The sequence below is a fragment of the Gossypium hirsutum genome, chromosome A08, assembly GCF_007990345.1.
Source record: "Gossypium hirsutum isolate 1008001.06 chromosome A08, Gossypium_hirsutum_v2.1, whole genome shotgun sequence".
Lineage (NCBI taxonomy): Eukaryota > Viridiplantae > Streptophyta > Magnoliopsida > Malvales > Malvaceae > Gossypium > Gossypium hirsutum.
Genome location: NC_053431.1, coordinates 70834212 through 70852904, shown reverse-complemented (window position 1 = coordinate 70852904; position 18693 = coordinate 70834212). Strand labels below are relative to the sequence as shown.

Sequence of the window (18693 nt, the reverse complement as noted above, 5' to 3'; positions counted from 1 at the left end):
TGATTATTCCTGAGTCCGAGCTAGCTTTGATTATCTATAAAACATAGACAAATAACACACAGTAAGCTTCATAGCTTAGTAAGTTCATAGTTAAGCAATTCAATTCATCAAATAATATAATTTAACCATTTTCAAATTACCAAATCAACATTGCATTAATACAAACCTTATTCATGTCTCAAACTTGATTAAATATCATTTCCTAAAACTTTCTCAATGTAGTGCTTGAATAAGTTTCGTACAGACCCGTATCACCTCGTACTAACCTCTTTGTCAACCACGACATTCATTTATTCATTGAACCCTTAGGAATAGAAATCAGATACTCACAAATCACAATCGGTAAGTACCTACATCATGACCCGTAGCCAAATCAAGGTAACTTATCTTGGAGTACCTATACCATGGCCCGTAGCCAAATCAAGGTAACTCCTCTCAAAATACATATATCATGGCCCGTAGCCAAATCAAGGTTTTATTCGCACCCGAAGTGCCGATATCATGGCCCAAAGCCAATGCATTAACTTAATGATATTACATTATCATCATCACTGTACTTAAGGTTTAATCGGGAAATTTTACTTGTCGATTTCATCGTTAAACACTTATGGATAGTCTTATTCACAATTCAAACATTATTCGCAATCTCATAAACACATTTTATGCAATATCAAAGCATATAACATTCATTTATAATGAAATTAACACCTACAAACTTACCTCGGTTGTAGAAACAATGAAACTAGCCGATTAATCAAGTACTTTGTTCTTGCCTCGATCTAAGTCCGAGTTCCTCTTTTATTGATTTCAATCAAGCTTAACCATGGTTGAACCTTCAAGGATCTCAAAACCCTTATTTTCTTTTGTCTTTCGGTTGGAAATGGAAAAGATGAACACATTTTAACTCTGGTCTTGTTTAATTATGATTTATTTAACCAATTACTAAAATAACCTTATTTAATAACATTTAAAAACACATAATGGATGGATATTCATGTCAATTTCCACTATCCATGGTCTATTTACAACATAAGGACTTCACATTTAATGCCTCATAGCAAATAGACACTTTTAACAATTAAAATGCAACTTTTGTATTTTACTCGATTAGGTCCTTTTATCAAATTAAACACTCAAACAATAAAATTATTTCACGAAACTTTCACACATATATATTCACATGCTATAAATACAAAGAATAATATTAAAATAATTTTTTAACTTTGGATTTGTGGTCCCAAAACTACTGTTTCGATTTAAGCTAAAATAGGGCTATTACAAGTCTTCCTCCTTAGGGATTTTCGTCCTTGAAAATCTTACCAATGAATAGGTTTGGATATTGCTTTCTCATAGCATCCTTGAGTTCCCACGTAGCTTCTTCAACCCCGTGTCAATGTCATAACACTTTCACTAATGCTATTCTTTTATTTCTCAGCTCTTTGATCTCACAGCTAAAATTCGAATCGGTTCTTCATTATAAGATAAATCAGACTGAATCTCAACTTCAGTTGGGGAAATGACATGTGAGGGATCAGATCGGTATCATCAAAGCATCGATACATGAAATACATTATGAATCTTTTCTAACTCAGAGGGCAATGCTAACCGATAAGCCACTGGTCCAACTCACTCGATAATCTCATACGGTCCGATGAATCTGGGGCTCAATTTGCCTTTACGATCAAATTGAAGTATTTTCTTCCACGGAGATACTTTCAAAAACACTCTATCCTCGATCTGAAACTCAATATCTTTCTATTTCAAGTCTGCATATGATTTCTGACGATCTAACGCTGCTTTTAAACTATCACGGATCACTTTCACTTTTTCTTCAGTCTCTTTAATCAGGTTAACCCAGTAAATCTCACTTAGCTCAGTCTAGTACAATGGTGTTTGACATTTACGACTGTATAGAGCTTTATATGGTGCCATTTTAATACTCGATTGAAAACTATTGTTATACGCAAATTCAATCAATGACAAATTCTTTTCCCACGTACCTTTGAACTCAAGGTTGCAACAACGTAACATATCCTCGAGTATCTAATTAGCTTGTTCAGATTTACCATTTGTCTACGGATGAAATGCGGTACCAAAATGTAGTTTTGTACCTAGTGCATCTTGCAGTTTCTTCCAAAATCTAGAGGTGAACCTTGGATCACTATCTGAAACAATAGAAATAGGCACTCCGTGTAATCTCACAACCTCGTAGATGTACAACTCAGCAAGCTTGTCAAGTGAATAATCCGTAACACCCCTAACCCGTATTCGTCATAGGAATAGGGTTACAAGGCATTACCTGACAATATAACATTTATCAAACAATTCAATATCATATCTCATTCATTCACATACGCAAAGTCCCTTAAATAGGTCTACGAGACCTTAAAACATACTTAAGAGTGGTTCGGGACTAAACCGATCACATATAAAAATTTTCAAACACTTAGAAAAATTTCATGAAATCATAGGTCACACGCCCATGTGAACAGACCGTGTGCCTCACACAACCACCAGATATGCCCGTGGCACAGGCCGTGTGAAAAGAGGGCATACGTACTAACTTGTACCACACGGCCGAAGACATGCTCGTGTGCCATGACCGTGGGAAAACTAGGAAGGTTACTGACTTGGGTCACACGGTCGACCACATGGTCGTGTGTCTAGCCCGTGTATCCTTCGAAATGGCCATACAAGCCCGTGTGCTAGGTCATGTGACATTTAGGGGGTATACTGACTTATGTCACATGATCAGTCACACGCCTGTGTGTGAGTCTGTATGACACACACGGCCAATAAACACAGGCGTATGTCTCAGCCGTGTGAGACACACGGTTATGTTACACAGCTGTGTGTCCTCTGGGGTAGCCCTACGAATTAAGTCAGTATACCCTATAGGTTTGACATGGCCTAGACACACGGGCTTGTCTACTGGCCATGTGTGTCACACAGACTCACACATGGGCATGTGACTGGCCGTGTGACATAAGTCAGTATACCCCCTAAATGGTACATGGCCTAGCAAACGGGAGTGTGTGGCCATTTCGAAGGGTATACGGGCTAGACACACGGGCGTGTGGTCGGCCGTGTGACCCAAGTTAGTAGCTTTCTTAGTTTCCCCATTGCCATATCACACGAACGTGTTTTCAGCCGTGTGGTACAAGTTAGTATGTATGCCCTGTTTTCACACGGCTTGTGCCACGGGCGTGTCTGGTGGTCGTGTGAGGCACACGGTCTGTTCACACGGGCGTGTGCCCTATGATTTCATGAAATTTTTCTAAGTGTTCAGAAATTTTTATATGTAATCAGTTTAGTCTTGAACCACTCTTAAGTATGTTTTGAGGTCTCGTAGACTTATTTAAGGGACTTTGTGTATGTGAATGAATCAGATGTGATATTGAATTGTTTGATAAATGTTATATTGTTCGGTAATGCCTTGTAACCCTATTCTGGCGACGGATACGGGTTAGGAGTGTTACAAGTAAGGCCTTCGCCCATCACAGTATCAGTAGTATTCACGTAGTATTCAGAAACAAGGTCCTACCCAACCAGCCTCTGCACACCATCTCCGTCCAACCCTACACTCCATGTGGGGATTAAATAACCCACCCATCCCTACACTCCCGATAGTACCGAATGCGGCATAAATAGTAATTTGCAAGCTTAAGAGCCTTTCAGTACACTTCCTCCAAATAATATTATCTCAACCCCATGCAATGCATCATGCAACAGAATGTCATCCTATCACAAATCTATTAGATACGCATAAAGTTTAGTACATGCTTATCTATAACATGCTCAGTACATAATTCACATAGCCAATTTCACACATATGAGGGTCTAAGTAGTGCTTATCGACCCTACGAAAGGTTCACTGTCGACTTAGGCGACTCGTGCAATCTTAACAGTAATTTCAGTAAGAATGGGCTCACACGCCCATGTGGCCTGCCCATGTGGGCTAACACTGCTGTGGCCCGCACAACCCAAATTTGTCCTGGCCCAAAATCCCACATGCCCATGTGGTTTCCGTGTGGCCCACACGGCCCAAATCAGTCCAGCCTGTGTGTCACACACGGCCTGCTTGGCCATCACACGACTGTGTCATGCACGCACGTCCTGGCCTCGTCGATCACAATCCCTGTTATGTCACACGTCCTACTTCACGGGCGACCGCATGCCCATGTGGCATTGACAGTGAGGTTTTCAGTTTTCGTTGAAACCTCATTTTTTGTGCAATCGTTACACACCTGGTGTCGATTCGCTGTGAAAAGTAACTCGAGCCTTGAATAACCTATATTTGACCAATATAACACTTAATTATTCATTTGATTCGTCATCCAATCAAAACCCTCAAACAAAAAACTCGAGAAAACTAATCCAACAACGATTCAAAAAACTCACCACGACGAAACGATAACCAGTTGTGACCACACACTGAAATATCTGTTTAAAACCTTCAAACAGCACCTAAACGAGAGTAAAATTGAACCCTCATGTTAATTGCTTATTCAAAATATGACAGAACTATGGGAGACACCACTTATCGAACCAGCACGATAAAACACTACACCAAAAAGGAAGTTTTTCACTTTGCAAGGTAAACGAAAAAGAAAAGAGGGAAGGAGAGGTGAAAATTCTGTAGTAAAAAGGGGTGCACCAACCGTCCAAAAGAAAAGAATCAGAAAGAAGGTTTTGGGAAGAGAAAAGGAAAAAATGAAAGAGTCCAGAATCTAACAAATTAATCCCCACTACCCATCAATACAATCCCTAATTTCTCTCCTTCAACTCCTACTACACATCCATTACTCGATGTCTTCGTTCCACACAACTCTAGCTAAATTTTAAATAAAAACACTATTCCTATGCCATCGCAGAGAATCCAACACAAGCCCTCCAACACACCAACACTCTACTTAACCACTAAACCAGCTGGCCCATTCTGATGTGTTTTTACAAACATTTAAATAAAAGCCTACAGCGTAGGGTCAAGGCTTAATTCAGAAAAATACCAAATTGGCTTGAACTTAGGACCTCTGACACATAACCAGAACACTTAACCACTGAAGCAGACAGATAATTGTGTCAAGATTACAAATACCGAAAATAAAATTTTTGGGTCGTTACAACTCTACCCCCTAAAAGAAAATTTCGGCTTCGAAATTTACCTGATCATAATAGATAAGGATATTACTGACGCATCGCATCTTCAGTTTCCCACGTGGCCTCCTCAGTGCTATGACTCTGTCATAGCACCTTCACTAATGGAATAGACTTCTTTCGAAGAACCTTTACATCGGGATCCAGAATCTGAACTGGGTCCTCCTCGAAGGTCAAGTTTGGCCTAACCTCGATTTCCTCAACAGGGATGATATGCGAGGGATTAGAGGGATAGGGCGTCAACATCGAGACATGGAACACATTGTGAATACGGTCAAGCTCTAGAGGCAGCTCCAAATGATAAGTGACTGACCCCACTTGTTTCAGAATCCGATATGGTCCAATGAACCTAGGGCTCAGCTTACCCTTACGATTGAACCTCAGAACCTTATTCCATGGTGAGACCTTAAGAAATATGAAGTCTCCCACAAAATACTCAATCTCATGTCTCTTTAGATTTGCATATGATTTCTGCCTGCCTGATGCCGTTTTCAGTCGATCTCGTATCAATATGACCTTATCCTCAGTCTTAGAAACCAATTCAGGACCTAGAACACGTCGTTCACCTAGCATTCAGGTGACACTTATGACCATACAGAGCCTCGTAAGGTGCTATCTAAATGCTGGACTGGAAATAGTTGTTGTAAGCAAACTCTGCTAGTGGCAAATAGTCCTCCCAACTGCCTCGAAAATCTAAAATACAGCTCCTCAACATATCCTCCAATATCTGAATCACCCTCTCAAACTGGCCATCAGTCTGAGGATAGAGCGTAGTACTGAAGTCCAACCTTGAACCCAGAGCTTCATACAACTTTCTCCAAAATCGTAACATGAAACAAGGATCCCTATCAGAGATGATCGAAATCGGTACCCATGCAGTCCCACTATCTCAGAAATATAAAGCTTTGCCAGCTTCTGCAGAGAAGAATCAGTGCGAACCAGTATGAAGTGAGCGGACTTGGTCAATCGATCCACGATGACCTATACTGAATCCTTCTTAGTGGGTGTTAGGGGCAACCCACTTATGAAGTCCATAGTTACACGCTCCCACTTCTAAAGAGGAATCTTAACCTGCTGGCACGTCAAACATTTAGCCACAAAATCGGTAACTTCCTGTTTCAGTCGTAGCCACCAGTATAACTCACAGAGGTCTCGGTACATCTTAGTCCCAGTAGGATGCATAGTATAAGGGATACTATGCCCCTCCCTCAATATGGACTACCTCAAATCGGTGTCATTTGGTACACACATCTATCCACGGAAACATAACACTCCCTCAAAGTTCAACCCAAAATCTGTAGTGCTGCGACTTTCAATTTGTCGGAACCGAGGACCCAAAGACTCATCTTGCAACTGTTTACCCTTAATCTGATCTAACCAAGTTGGTTTAACCTGAAGCTCAACCAACAGACTACCATCATCAAATAAACTAAGGCGAGCAAAAATCACCCTTAAATCGGTAATAGCTCTACAACTCAGTGCATCGACCACCACATTGGCCTTACCAAGATGGTACTCAATGGTGCAGTCATAGTCCTTAAGCAGCTCAATCCACCTATGCTGCCTAAGATTCCACTCTTTTTGAGTAAGGAGATACATGAGGCTCTTGTGATCAGTGTAGATGATACACTTCTCACCATACAAATAATGCCTCCAGATTGTCAGTGCGAAAACTGCAGCGGCCAACTCCAAGTCATGCATCGAATAATTCGGTTCATGAGGCTTAAGCTGACGAGACGCATATGCCACCACCTTACCATCCTTCACCAAAACACATCCCAAATTGACGTGTGGTGCATCACTATAAACGATGAACTCCTTTCTAGACTTCGGCTGTATCAGAACATGGGCCTCAGTCAGTACAGTATTGAGCTTCTCAAAGCTCTCTTGCTGCGTATCAGTCCAGTTAAATGGAACACCCTTACATAGCAGCTTAGTTAAGGGTGCTGCAATCAATGAGAAGCCTTTTACAAATCGCTAATAATGACCCGCCAGTCCTAGAAAACTGCAGATCTCAGATACGTTCCTAGGCTGCTTCCATTTTAACACAGCCTCAATCTTTCTAGGATCAATTCGAATCCCCTCAGTAGAAACCACATGATGCTTGACTAACCAGTCCATCCCCAGAATTAAATCGAACTCCCCAAAGAGAAGTTCCATCAGATCAGCCAAAAAGATTTCTCCTTGAACCTTTAAAGGAACATCTCTAAACAGCTTGTTAACCCTTATTGATTGCCCTAACAAAGTCAGTACAGTAACCTCACTCATAGTCCTCTCAACCAAGATTCCCAAATTTTTAGACACAAAACAGGCTATATAAGAGTGAGTGGATCCTATATCTATTAATGCAATATATGGTACATAAAAAATAAGAAATGTACATAAAAAATCCTATATCTATTAATGCAATATATGGTACATAAAAAATAAGAAATGTACCCGTGATGACATCCAGAGCATCTCTATCCTCTCGGCAATGAGCAGTATAAACTAGAGCCGACTGTCTCACCTCAGTCTGTCTGGCACCTCTGCCCGGTGCTCTCTGCCCAAGGCCCATACCATTACCACCTTTGGCCTAACCACGGTCCCTTGATGGCTGCTGTACTACCCTCGGTGGCTGTACAGTACTTGTACCCAGAGCTTGCCTCTAATCAGCCTTCAGTGGACACTCTCTAATGCGATGTTCCAACGACCCACATCTCAAGCATGCCTCAATCCTCTTCTAACACTCGCCCTGGTGGCGTCTACCACAGTCAGTACATGGCTGTAGTCCAGTACTAATAGCAGGGGGCCCAACTCTCACCGGCCCATCAACTCTGGCCTTTTTCCTAGGCCTCTACACCGCTCTCAAGGGCTCTGAAACCCTCTTATTCCTACCCCTCTCTATCTCAATTTTGGCACTTAGTGCGCTTAACCTCTTCGGCGATCTTCGCCTTCTTAACCAGGGAAAAAAAATCTCGCTCCCTCTGTGGAGGTATCAAAACCCACAAGTTATCTTTGAGGCCATCCTCAAAGCGGACACATTGCTCGTACTCAAACACCACCATACTTCATGCATATCAGCTCAATCTCAAAAACTCGGCCTCATACTTGGCCACTGATCGATCTCCTTAAGCTAAATTCAGGAACTCCCTTCTACGACCATCCACGTAACGGGCTCCCATATATTTCCCTGGAAGGTGGTCTTAAAGAACTCCCAGGTCAATCGTTCGGGTTGAGTACCTTCCTTAATAGTAAGCCACAACTGATATGCCTCATCACGCAGTAGCGATACTGCACCCTTTAATTTCTGCTCTGGGGTGCAATCTAGATCGTCCATGATCCTCTCCGCGGTCTCAATCCAGCACTCGGCCACATTAGGGGCAACTCGAGTGACACCCCTGAATAACATAGCCCCATTGGACCGAGTCATTTTGTAACCAACCCTCAGCCCCCAGATCCTGTATTGGGCCCAACGACCCTCTCCAAAATCCTGAACATAGCTTGGGATAGTGCATCCTCCCCAGCAATGCGGTCTTGAGACCCAGTCTCAGTCGCAGGTGAAACCAGCGTCTCACTAGTATCCAAGTTAGGCAGGTTGCCAGAAGATGAGGACCTAGCTCGAGCCCCTCTACGGCCTCTACCACGGCCTCTAGTACCCCGTCCGCGGATACCTTGTGTGCTTATATCTAACTGAATTATCTGTATTTAGAAATTTTATGAATCAGTTACAGTTCAATATTTATTAACAGATGTTTTATGTAGAACATTATCGGTAATTCAAAGTTTGTTTTCGTATATCGTAGTTTCACTACAGTTTTCAGTATACTATAACACCCCTTACCCGTATCCGAGGCCGGGATAAGGTACGAGGCGTTACCAAACAAACATACAAACATTAAACTAAAATATGAGCCATAAAATTTTATTCATATTTCAAAGCGTTCATTCTCTTACAAATAGTCCCTTATTTGAGTCTACGGAGCCCAAAACATACTTTAGAAAGGGTTTGGGACTAAACCGAGAACTTACGAAAATCTTAGAAATTTCATGCTTTAAGGCTCCACACGCCCGTGTCCCAAAGTCCTGTTCCATACACGGCTGAGACACATGGTCGTGTCTCTGCCTGTGTGGAATATACCTAGGCTATTTTCCAAGCTTTGGTCAACCTTGATCTCTTACACACTTATACAAAATCAAAAGCATATAACATGGTATTCATTTAATGATTAAACATCCTCAATTAAACCACAAACATAGCATTTGTATGTCATCATACATGTGTCTCTCATACTCATTTTACCTTGTTTATTATAGTAGCACTTATACATTTATACCAAGATTATCATCTTACCAAATATCTTCAGCTTAATCATCAAGCATTCATATTTAAAGCAAGATCATATCTTTATAAAATACCACGATTCAGATGTGCAGAATAACATGTTTGCCTGAAACAATTCAATTCAATTCCATACCCAACAAGCATTACATTGAGACTAGTCATATATATATACATGTCATGATACATAACATTCTCTTTTTGTTTTCTTATAAACACATATCATTTATTTCATTATATCAATATTTCATATACCATAGTTTCCATGTATTCCACATATATTTATTTTCTTCCTCCTCCTCTCCATTCCACATCCTTAATGTATATAGCATTCTTGTAAGTACGATTTCACAATTTACTAATAAATGTTCACATCAAACTGTCCACATGAGTCATAGTCACTTAATTATTTATAGTTCAAGATACAGAGCTCCAAATTAAGATTTGTAAATTTCCCCTGAAACTAGACTCACATATCTTTCCACCACAAAATTTTCATAATTTTTGGCTTAGCCAATTAGTACATTTTATTCATTAAAATTTCCCCTGTTTCACTTTCTGACAGTTCTGACCTCTCTTCACTAAAAATTAATTATCTCACAGTACCGAACTCGGATAATGTTCTTGTTGATTTATCTTGAAAATAGACTTATTATGGATTTTAAAAATATAATTTTGAGCCTCTAATTATTTTTCTCCAAATTTGTGTGATTTTCCAAAGTCAGAATAGGGGATCACGTAATCATTCTGAATCAGTCTCACAAAACCATAAATATCTAAAAATATAGAACTCCTTTGCTTTATATATTTATTTTATATGAAAATAGACTCATTAAGTTTTAATTTTATATCTCATTCAGTCTCTGATTCAATTTATACTATTTTTGGTGATTTTTCAAAATCACGTCACTGCTACTGTCCAAAACAATTTTATTGCTAATTCACTCTTTCACACTTTCTTTGTATTAACCTCATTTTAACATACATATCATAAATCATTTTCACCACATTTCATACATCACAAGTATAGGCCCATGATCACAAGGTCACCACAAAATCATCCTCATGTATAACTTACTTGTTTATAACCTTACCACATCCTGGTCACTTAATGAACACATCATTCACATAACCAAGTTCCTGCACTTATTCATCACAAAACTCACAAAGCAATACATAGAGAGTCTCCCGTTGAACACTTCGGATCAATCCTCGATACATGGTGGTTTCAGCACATAGCTCCACCCATCATATAGTTCGGCTCTCCTGTACACATGGTGAACACTTAGTACCACCCATGTGACCTAGCCAGTTTATCTCGTAGCTCTCTTGTCTACATGGTGTCCTTCACTTGGAACCACGCATGCGACCTAGCTACATATATCCCATAGCTCTCTTGTCTACATGGTGTACACATAGTATCACCCTTGCGACCTAGCTACATCATAATTTCTTGTAGCTTTCTTGTAAACATGATGTGCACTCAGCACTATACATGTGACCTAGCTACATACCATCTGTATCATCCAATCTTTCCGAAGGTTCAACCGGGATTTCTCTCTCTTTTTCAACAATTTCACCAATCAAGTAATTATCCACAAACATATTTCCAATATTTTTATAAAATATCATAATACAAGTAATAGTGATGTATTACTTACATATAAACTTACATCTCATTTAATATCAACGCAATAACATTAAATTACACATTGTCTTATTGAAAATCATATGAACTTACAATTTCCCATATATCCATAATCATAGAAATCACATTTATGTATGATAATTCAATGCACTTCATGTACCATAGACATATTTTTAAATCAATTCATAAACTTGGCACCATAATCATTTAATTTAACATAATTCAATTAATTCACTAAATTTAACTTTCAAATATAAATTACAGCATTATTGTTGTATTATTATCATACCAACTTACATACTTTCAACACCTCGGAGATCATAGTAAATATATCAATTTTACATTGAAATATGCATAAATTAATGCTTATTATACATATGAACTTACCTTGATATTAAAACGTCCATTTTACCAACTTTTCCAATTTTCAATTTTTCTCTCATTCTAGGTTCAAATCTCATTTTCCGAGACCTAAAACATCATATTTTACTTATTTATTTAATCTACTATTCAAAACAGTCCTTAACTCAAACTTTGGAAAAATTACAAATTTGCCCCTAAACTTTTGCATATTTACACTTTTGCCCCTAGGCTCGGGAATTAAACTTCATCCCTTATTCTTATGTTTTATGACATGGTGATCACTTTTCCCTTCTATGGCAACATCAAATTCTCACTCTAACATATACTTATGACTATTAGGTATTTTTACCGATTAAGCCCTTTTGCTCGTTTTCACTTAAAACCGAGTAGCACAAGTTGTCTAACATAACTTAAAACCTCATATTGTATCATAAAACACCAGAATAAACAAATTTTACCTATGGGTATTTTTCCAAATATGAACCCTAGGTTGAATTATTGCTAGCATAAGCTAAATCAAGTTACCGGGACTCCAAAAACGTAAAGAACTTGAAAAACGGGGTTAGAACGGACTTACAATTGAGCTTGGGAAGCTTGAAAACCCTAGCCATGGAGTTTCCCTTGGTATACACGTCCATGGTGAAGAAGATGAGCAAAACTGGCTTTTAATTTTGTATTTTAATTCATTTTACCCCTAAATGACCAAAATACCCTTACAACTAAACTTTCCAAAAATTCCATCCATGTCCAATTTTTGTCCATAACTTAGAAATTGGTAAAATTTCTATTTAAGGCCTCCTAATTAATATTTCAAATCAATTTCATACTAGAAACTTCTAGAATGCAAGTTTTGCAACTTATTCAATTTAGTCCCTAACTTCGAATTAAGCACTTTATGCATAGAATTTCTTCACGAAATTTTCACACAATCATGCAATCATATCATAGACCTCAAAATAATCATAAAATAATTATTTATATCTCAGATTATGTGACAGCCCAAAATTGACCCTAGTCGGGAAGTGGTTTCGGGACCACAAAACCGAGTCTTATAAATAATTAAAGATTATATTCTGTGTTTATGATGTGCGTAAATGCTTGTGTGATAGTTCCATACTTTAATTTGGTCAGTGTATGTGGAATTTATTAGTAGGGACTTATGTGAGACAATTTGGAAATATGCTAGGCAAGTGTTCAAGTGGCCCATTAATATATGTGGGAAAGTGTTTGTCCTTGCATGTCAAATTAGCCAAATTAAAGCATAGTGGCTGGCCATGCTATGGGTGGAAACATGTCACCAACATGTTATGCTAGTGATGTATGCTAAGAAAAATAAAATAAAGAGCATGGTAATTAAACAATGAAAGGAAGGGTGATGAAAAAAAAATAGTCTCATCCATACCCCCCCTTGTTGCCGTGAGTTGAAGAAAGAAAACAAAAAAAAATGTGTTCATTCTTGAACACCTTTGGCCGAATAGAGGAAAGAAAGGAAGGGGAAGAGCTTGAGAAAATCGGCTATGGTGGTTTGCTAGACTAAGGTATGTTTGATGTTGTTCTTGAGATGCATGCATGTTTTAGTAGTTGACTTGAGTTCTAAAAACCCATGGTTCAATTTTGTGGATTGATGATGATTTTGTGTTTTGCCATTGATGAGTGCTTGAGCTTTTTGATAGTTGTTGATGAAAAGTGAAAGATATGTTAAAGATTAATATGTTTTGTGTTGAAGTTTTTGGTGATTTTGAGTGGTTAGGGCTAAATTACAAAAATAAATTTTTGAAGGACTCAAAGGTGAAATAAATGAAATGTATGGACTTATATGGGTGCTAGGAAGATTCGGCCCTTAAGGAGTGTGACCAAACTTTGTGTATTTTGTGTTTTGTGGAATAAAGACTAAATTGTGAAAGTGCGAAATATTAGGGGTAAAAATGTAATTTACCCATTTATGCATTATTAGACTAAATTGAATGAAAATATGTTAAAATGAGATTTATTTGAATATGTTAAGATCAAGAAACCAATGAATTGGATTTAGATCGGGGAAAATCGAAAGTAGTTGAGTAGCCGATCATTTAGTCGACGACATCCGAAGAAAGTTTATAAGCAATTAGATATTAAAATTTCGGAATAAATGTTAGCTATATATGCTGAAATGGAAATATGATAAATGTATATATAGCTGAATGTGATATGTGTGAATTATATGTTAAATTAAGGCTTGGTAAGCTAGCTATTAAGGTGAAATGCTAATGTTAGTATTTGATTTGGTAATAATCTGTTTGGGGACAGCAGCAGTAAGGTGATTTTGGAAAATCGCCATAATTTGTAAGAGTTGAATTAGAAGCTGAGTGTATTATGCCGTTAAAGCTTGAAGAGTCTATTTTCTTACAAAAGAAACTATAAAAACAAAAGAGTTACCGATCTTGAGATATTTGAAGTATTGTGGGGCTGAGTCAAAATGACTACTAGATTCCCTGTTCTGTTTTTAGAAAATCATTATAAATTGTACAAAAATGATTATAAGATAAAATTTATATGCTTAGACTCCTTAATGAGTCTAGTTTCAAATGAGATCAACTAAAACACATTTTGAATTCTGTAAAATGATAAATTTGATTCGTAGTGAAGAGTGGTCAGAATAGTCAAACAGTGAAACAGGGGAAACTTTAAGAAAAATCTGGTATTGATTGGCCAAGCCTAAAATTCTGAAAATTTTATGGATGGAAGATATACGAGTCTATATTCAGGGAAAATTAACGGCTAGTGATTTGGAGTTTTGTAGCTCCAGTTATAAACAATTTAGCGACTACTGCTCAGGAAAACAGCTCGTAGTGAATATGTGATTTTGTTGTAAACATTAATGAAAATTTGCCAATGAGTTATTTATTGATTATTATAAAGCTTACTATAATCTATGTGTGTGAAAGTCAAATCAATATATATATTATTCTGAAAGTAATACTTGAATAGTCGATTAATGACTATTTTAAATTTTGTCGAACTTAAGCTCAAGAGCAAAAAGGGAACTAGATCCGATAAAGGCAAAGAAAAGATCACTGAGTAGCCGAGTTGGAACCGTCTTACCCAACACAAGGTAAGTCATTAAGCATGTAGTTGGTATTATTTCAAATGGTCATAATGTTTATGTATTGATGCTGAATGGAATGAATAAATATATATATATATATATGCATGTACGTATGTGATGATGAAATTGTTGAATGAAAAGAAAAGAGGTAAGATGTACTGAGTTGTTGATCTCGGTACTAAACGTGCGGGTATAACCATTTATGACCATGAGATTGGCGCTAAGTGCGCGGGATTAAATTGTACAGCACTAAGTGTGCGATTTGACTATGTTGCACTAAGTGTGCGAAATGAATATGATGCACTAAGTGTGCAAATTGACCATGCGGCACTAAGTGTGCGAGTTTGACTATGTAGCACTAAGTGTGCGATTTGATTACGTAGCACTAAGTGTGCGAGTTGATTATATAGCACTGAGTGTGCGGACTCAATATACATTCGTGAATCATTATGGACACTATGTGTGCGACACTATTGAGTCGATCGCGGACAGCGGATCGGGTAAGTGTCTTGAGTACATGGCTAATAGGTGCTATGCTTATACTTGGTGTTGAGCTCGGTAAGTTTGAACCTATGTGACAAATATACTTGAAGTCACGTACATAAAATTTATCGTAGGATGGGTGAAAGGCCGTTTAGTCGTTTGATTGTAACGAAAATAAATTGATTTATGAAATTGCCTCAATGTCCTATTGATGAGTATATGGAATGTGAATGCATGAATTGATATGAAACTGAATCGATAGGTTGGAGGAACTATGGTATGGTTCGGTATGGATGGAGTAAATTGTCTCGTTCCATTTTGTTTCCTCTTGTGATAATGTTATTGATGGATGGTAGTGCATTGCTTATGACTTACTGAGTTATAAACTCACTCGGTGTTTCCTTGTCACCCATTATAGGTTGCTTGGACTCATCTATTTTTGCGGGGTCAGGCCGTCATCGAAGTCATCACACCGGATAGCAAGTTTTGGTACCTTCTTCTTAGTTGGCTTAGAAGAACATTTTGGCATGTATAAGCTATTACGTTGTGTTTGAACTTTGGCATGTAAACTTTAAGCCATGCGAAAATGGCACGAAGGTTCGATTGAGTTGGATCAAGGGTAGGCATGAAATGGACCTAGTTACTTTCGTAACAGATGCTGGCAGCAGCAGTGTCATGAGATTGAAAAATCACTAAAAATAGTAGGAGTGGAATTAATTGATGAATAAATTATGTAATCGAAGCTCGATGAGTCTGTTGTCATGAGGAAGTAACGAAAAGATCATATGGGCAGTATATTAAGAGATAATCAGATTTTTGTGGGACAGGGCCAGAACGGTTTATGGATTCCCTGCTCCGACTTTGGAAATTCAATATAAATTAACCAGAGATAATTAGGGGTCGTACCATATATGTACAGATTCCTCTCTGAGTCTAGTTTTCATAGAAAGAAACGGCATCAGTATTGAAGCCCCGTGCAGGGAGATATCCAGGTCGTAATGGGCAAAGGTCAGTGTAGTCGACCCCTGCAACATGGGAGACTTTGACTAATAAACTGTACAAATTGGCCCAACCAAAAATTCTAGAAAAAAATACATAGATGGGCACATGAGTCTAGTTTCTGGGAAAAATCACAAAACTGATTTTCGAGTTACGAAACTCAAGATATGATTTTTAAAACGACTAGTACACAGATTAGGCCGTGTCTGGAAAATAAATTTTATAAGGGGTTAAAGTCAGTTAACACCTCGTGTTCGACTCCGGTGTCGGTTTCGGGTTCGTGGTGTTACAGATTATGTGGTCCCGAAACTTCTGTTCCAACTAGACCCAATTTTGGGCTATTACATATACACTAACTAAAGTGTTTTTAGTATAGTATATTACTTATAGTAGTTTCAAAATATACTATCAATAATAGTTTCAGTTTAGAACAATTCACATTTCAAAGTGCTTACAGGATCAGCGCCGGAGACTCGGTGTACCACTTACTCAGTAAAATATTTTAAATCATTTTGTAATCAATTCTTCAAAACCAAATTTTAAAACGTATAATCCATTGCTGAGTTTTGCAACTTAGCTCTGATACCACTAAATGTAACACCCCAAACCCAGCCTAGACGTTATGGCCAAATCTAGCGATGTCACATGAAAGGGTGCTTGAAAACTGTGCCATCTCAATAAATCCATTATCTGTTTACATACTTTTCTCAATCTCTTGTTAGCTTCTAAATCATGTTACTCATTTAGTCAGTGGTTCCAAAACGTTATTCGTTGAGGAAGCTTTTTAAAACAGTTTAAGTAATCATGTATTTCTTGAATAAACATTTGTTTCTTTTAAAAACCGAGGTTTCTTACAACTAGTAGTTCAAAATCCATAAAGTAAAGAAAAACAAAAACCCCAAAACCAAACAAAAGTCCAATTTACAGCCCAAAAGTTAAACCATTAAAATTAAAATAGAAATCATATTTAAATCCCTATCAGTCCAAAAACCGTGGTCAGCGTCGAGTACTCTGTTGTACCGGTCCGTCTAGGTTTGGGGATTACCTGTGCACATTTAAACAAAAGAGTGAGTTTACGTAAACTCAGTGTGTAATCCCACAGAAGACAAACAATAGCAAATCACAGTGCACAGTTAAAACAGTCCTGGGCTGAAGCCCTTTTCAGTATCAGTAAAGGTTTGGGCCTTAGCCCATCTCAGTATAGTATCAAATATGCAGTAGGGCCCTAGCCCATCACAATATCAGTATGCATTATGGCCTTAGCCCATTAAAGTATCAATATGCATTAGGGCCTTAGCCTATCATAGTATCAGTAGCAGTCATGCAGTATTCAGTAACAAGGTCCTACCTAACCAGCCTCTACACACCATCTTTATCCAACCCTACACTCCATGTGGGGATTAAATCAACCCACCCATCCCTACACTCCAGGTAGTACCGAATGCCGCACAAACAGTAATTTGCAGCTGAGCTGCCAGTATATTAGGTATAAGAGCCTTTTAGTACACTTCCTCCAAATAATGTTGTTCCAACCCCATGCAATGCATCATGGAATAGAATGTCATGCTATCACAGATCTATCAGATATGCATACAGTTTAGTATACTTGCTTATGTATAACATGCTTAGTAAATAATTCATATAGTCAATTTCACACAGATGAGGGTCTAAGTAGTGCTTACCGACTTTACGAAAGGTTCACAGTCGACTTGGGTGACCCGTGCAGCCTTAACAGTCATTTTAGTAAGAATGGGCTCACATGCCCATGTGGCCTGCCCGTGTGGTCCCACAAGCATGTGTGGCCCACACAGCCCAAATTTGCCTTGGCTGTGTGGGCCCACATTCTTGTGTGGCCCACATTGCCTGGCCCAAAATCCAACACACTCGTTTGGGCCCACATGCCAATGTGGCCCACACGGCCTAAATCAGTCTAGCCCGTGTGTCATATACGGCCTGCCTGGCCATCACACGGTCGTGTCATGCGCTTATGGCCTGGCCTCATCAATCACACACCCGTGTTATGTCACATGGCCTACAACATGAGCGACCACACATCCGTGTGCAGTCGACAGTGAGGTTTTTAGATTTCATCGAAACCTCGTTTTCTATGCAATAGGTTACACACCTGGTGTCGATTCGCTGTGAAAAGTAACCCAAGCCTTCAAGAACCTATATTTGACCAACATAACACTTAATTAATCATTTGATTCATCGTCCAATCAAATCCCCCAAACAAAAAACTCGAGAAACTAATCCAACAACGACTTGAAAAACTCACCACGACGAAACGATAACCAGCCATCACCACACACTGAAATATTCGTTTAAAACCTTCAAACAAAACCTAAACGATGTTAATCGCTTATTCAAAATATGAAAGAACTAAGGAAGACACCACTTACCGAACCAGCACGATAAAACGCTGCACCAAAAAGGAGGTTTTTCACTTTGCAAGGTAAACGAAAAAGAAAAGAGGGAAGGAGAGGTGAAAATTCTGTAGTAAAAAGGGGTGCACCAACCGTCCAAAAGAAAAGAATTAGAAAGAAGGTTTTGGGAGGAGAAAATGAAAAAGCGAAAGAGTTCAAAATCTAACAAATTAATTCCCACTACCAATCAACACAATCCCTAATTTCTCTC

At 38.4% G+C, this 18693-nt stretch overlaps 1 protein-coding gene across 1 annotated transcript; it reads right to left on the bottom strand.

Annotated features, from left to right (window-relative positions):
- Positions 1–5244: 5244 nt before the first annotated feature.
- On the bottom strand, positions 5245–6339 carry LOC107909148 (uncharacterized). Its single transcript, XM_016836944.1, has 3 exons — positions 6229–6339; positions 5946–6072; positions 5245–5723 (listed from the first exon to the last, which is right to left on the bottom strand). The coding sequence occupies exons 1-3, from the start codon at positions 6337–6339 to the stop codon at positions 5245–5247; spliced, it is 717 nt and encodes a 238-aa protein (XP_016692433.1).
- Between the last annotated feature and the right edge of the window lie 12354 nt (positions 6340–18693).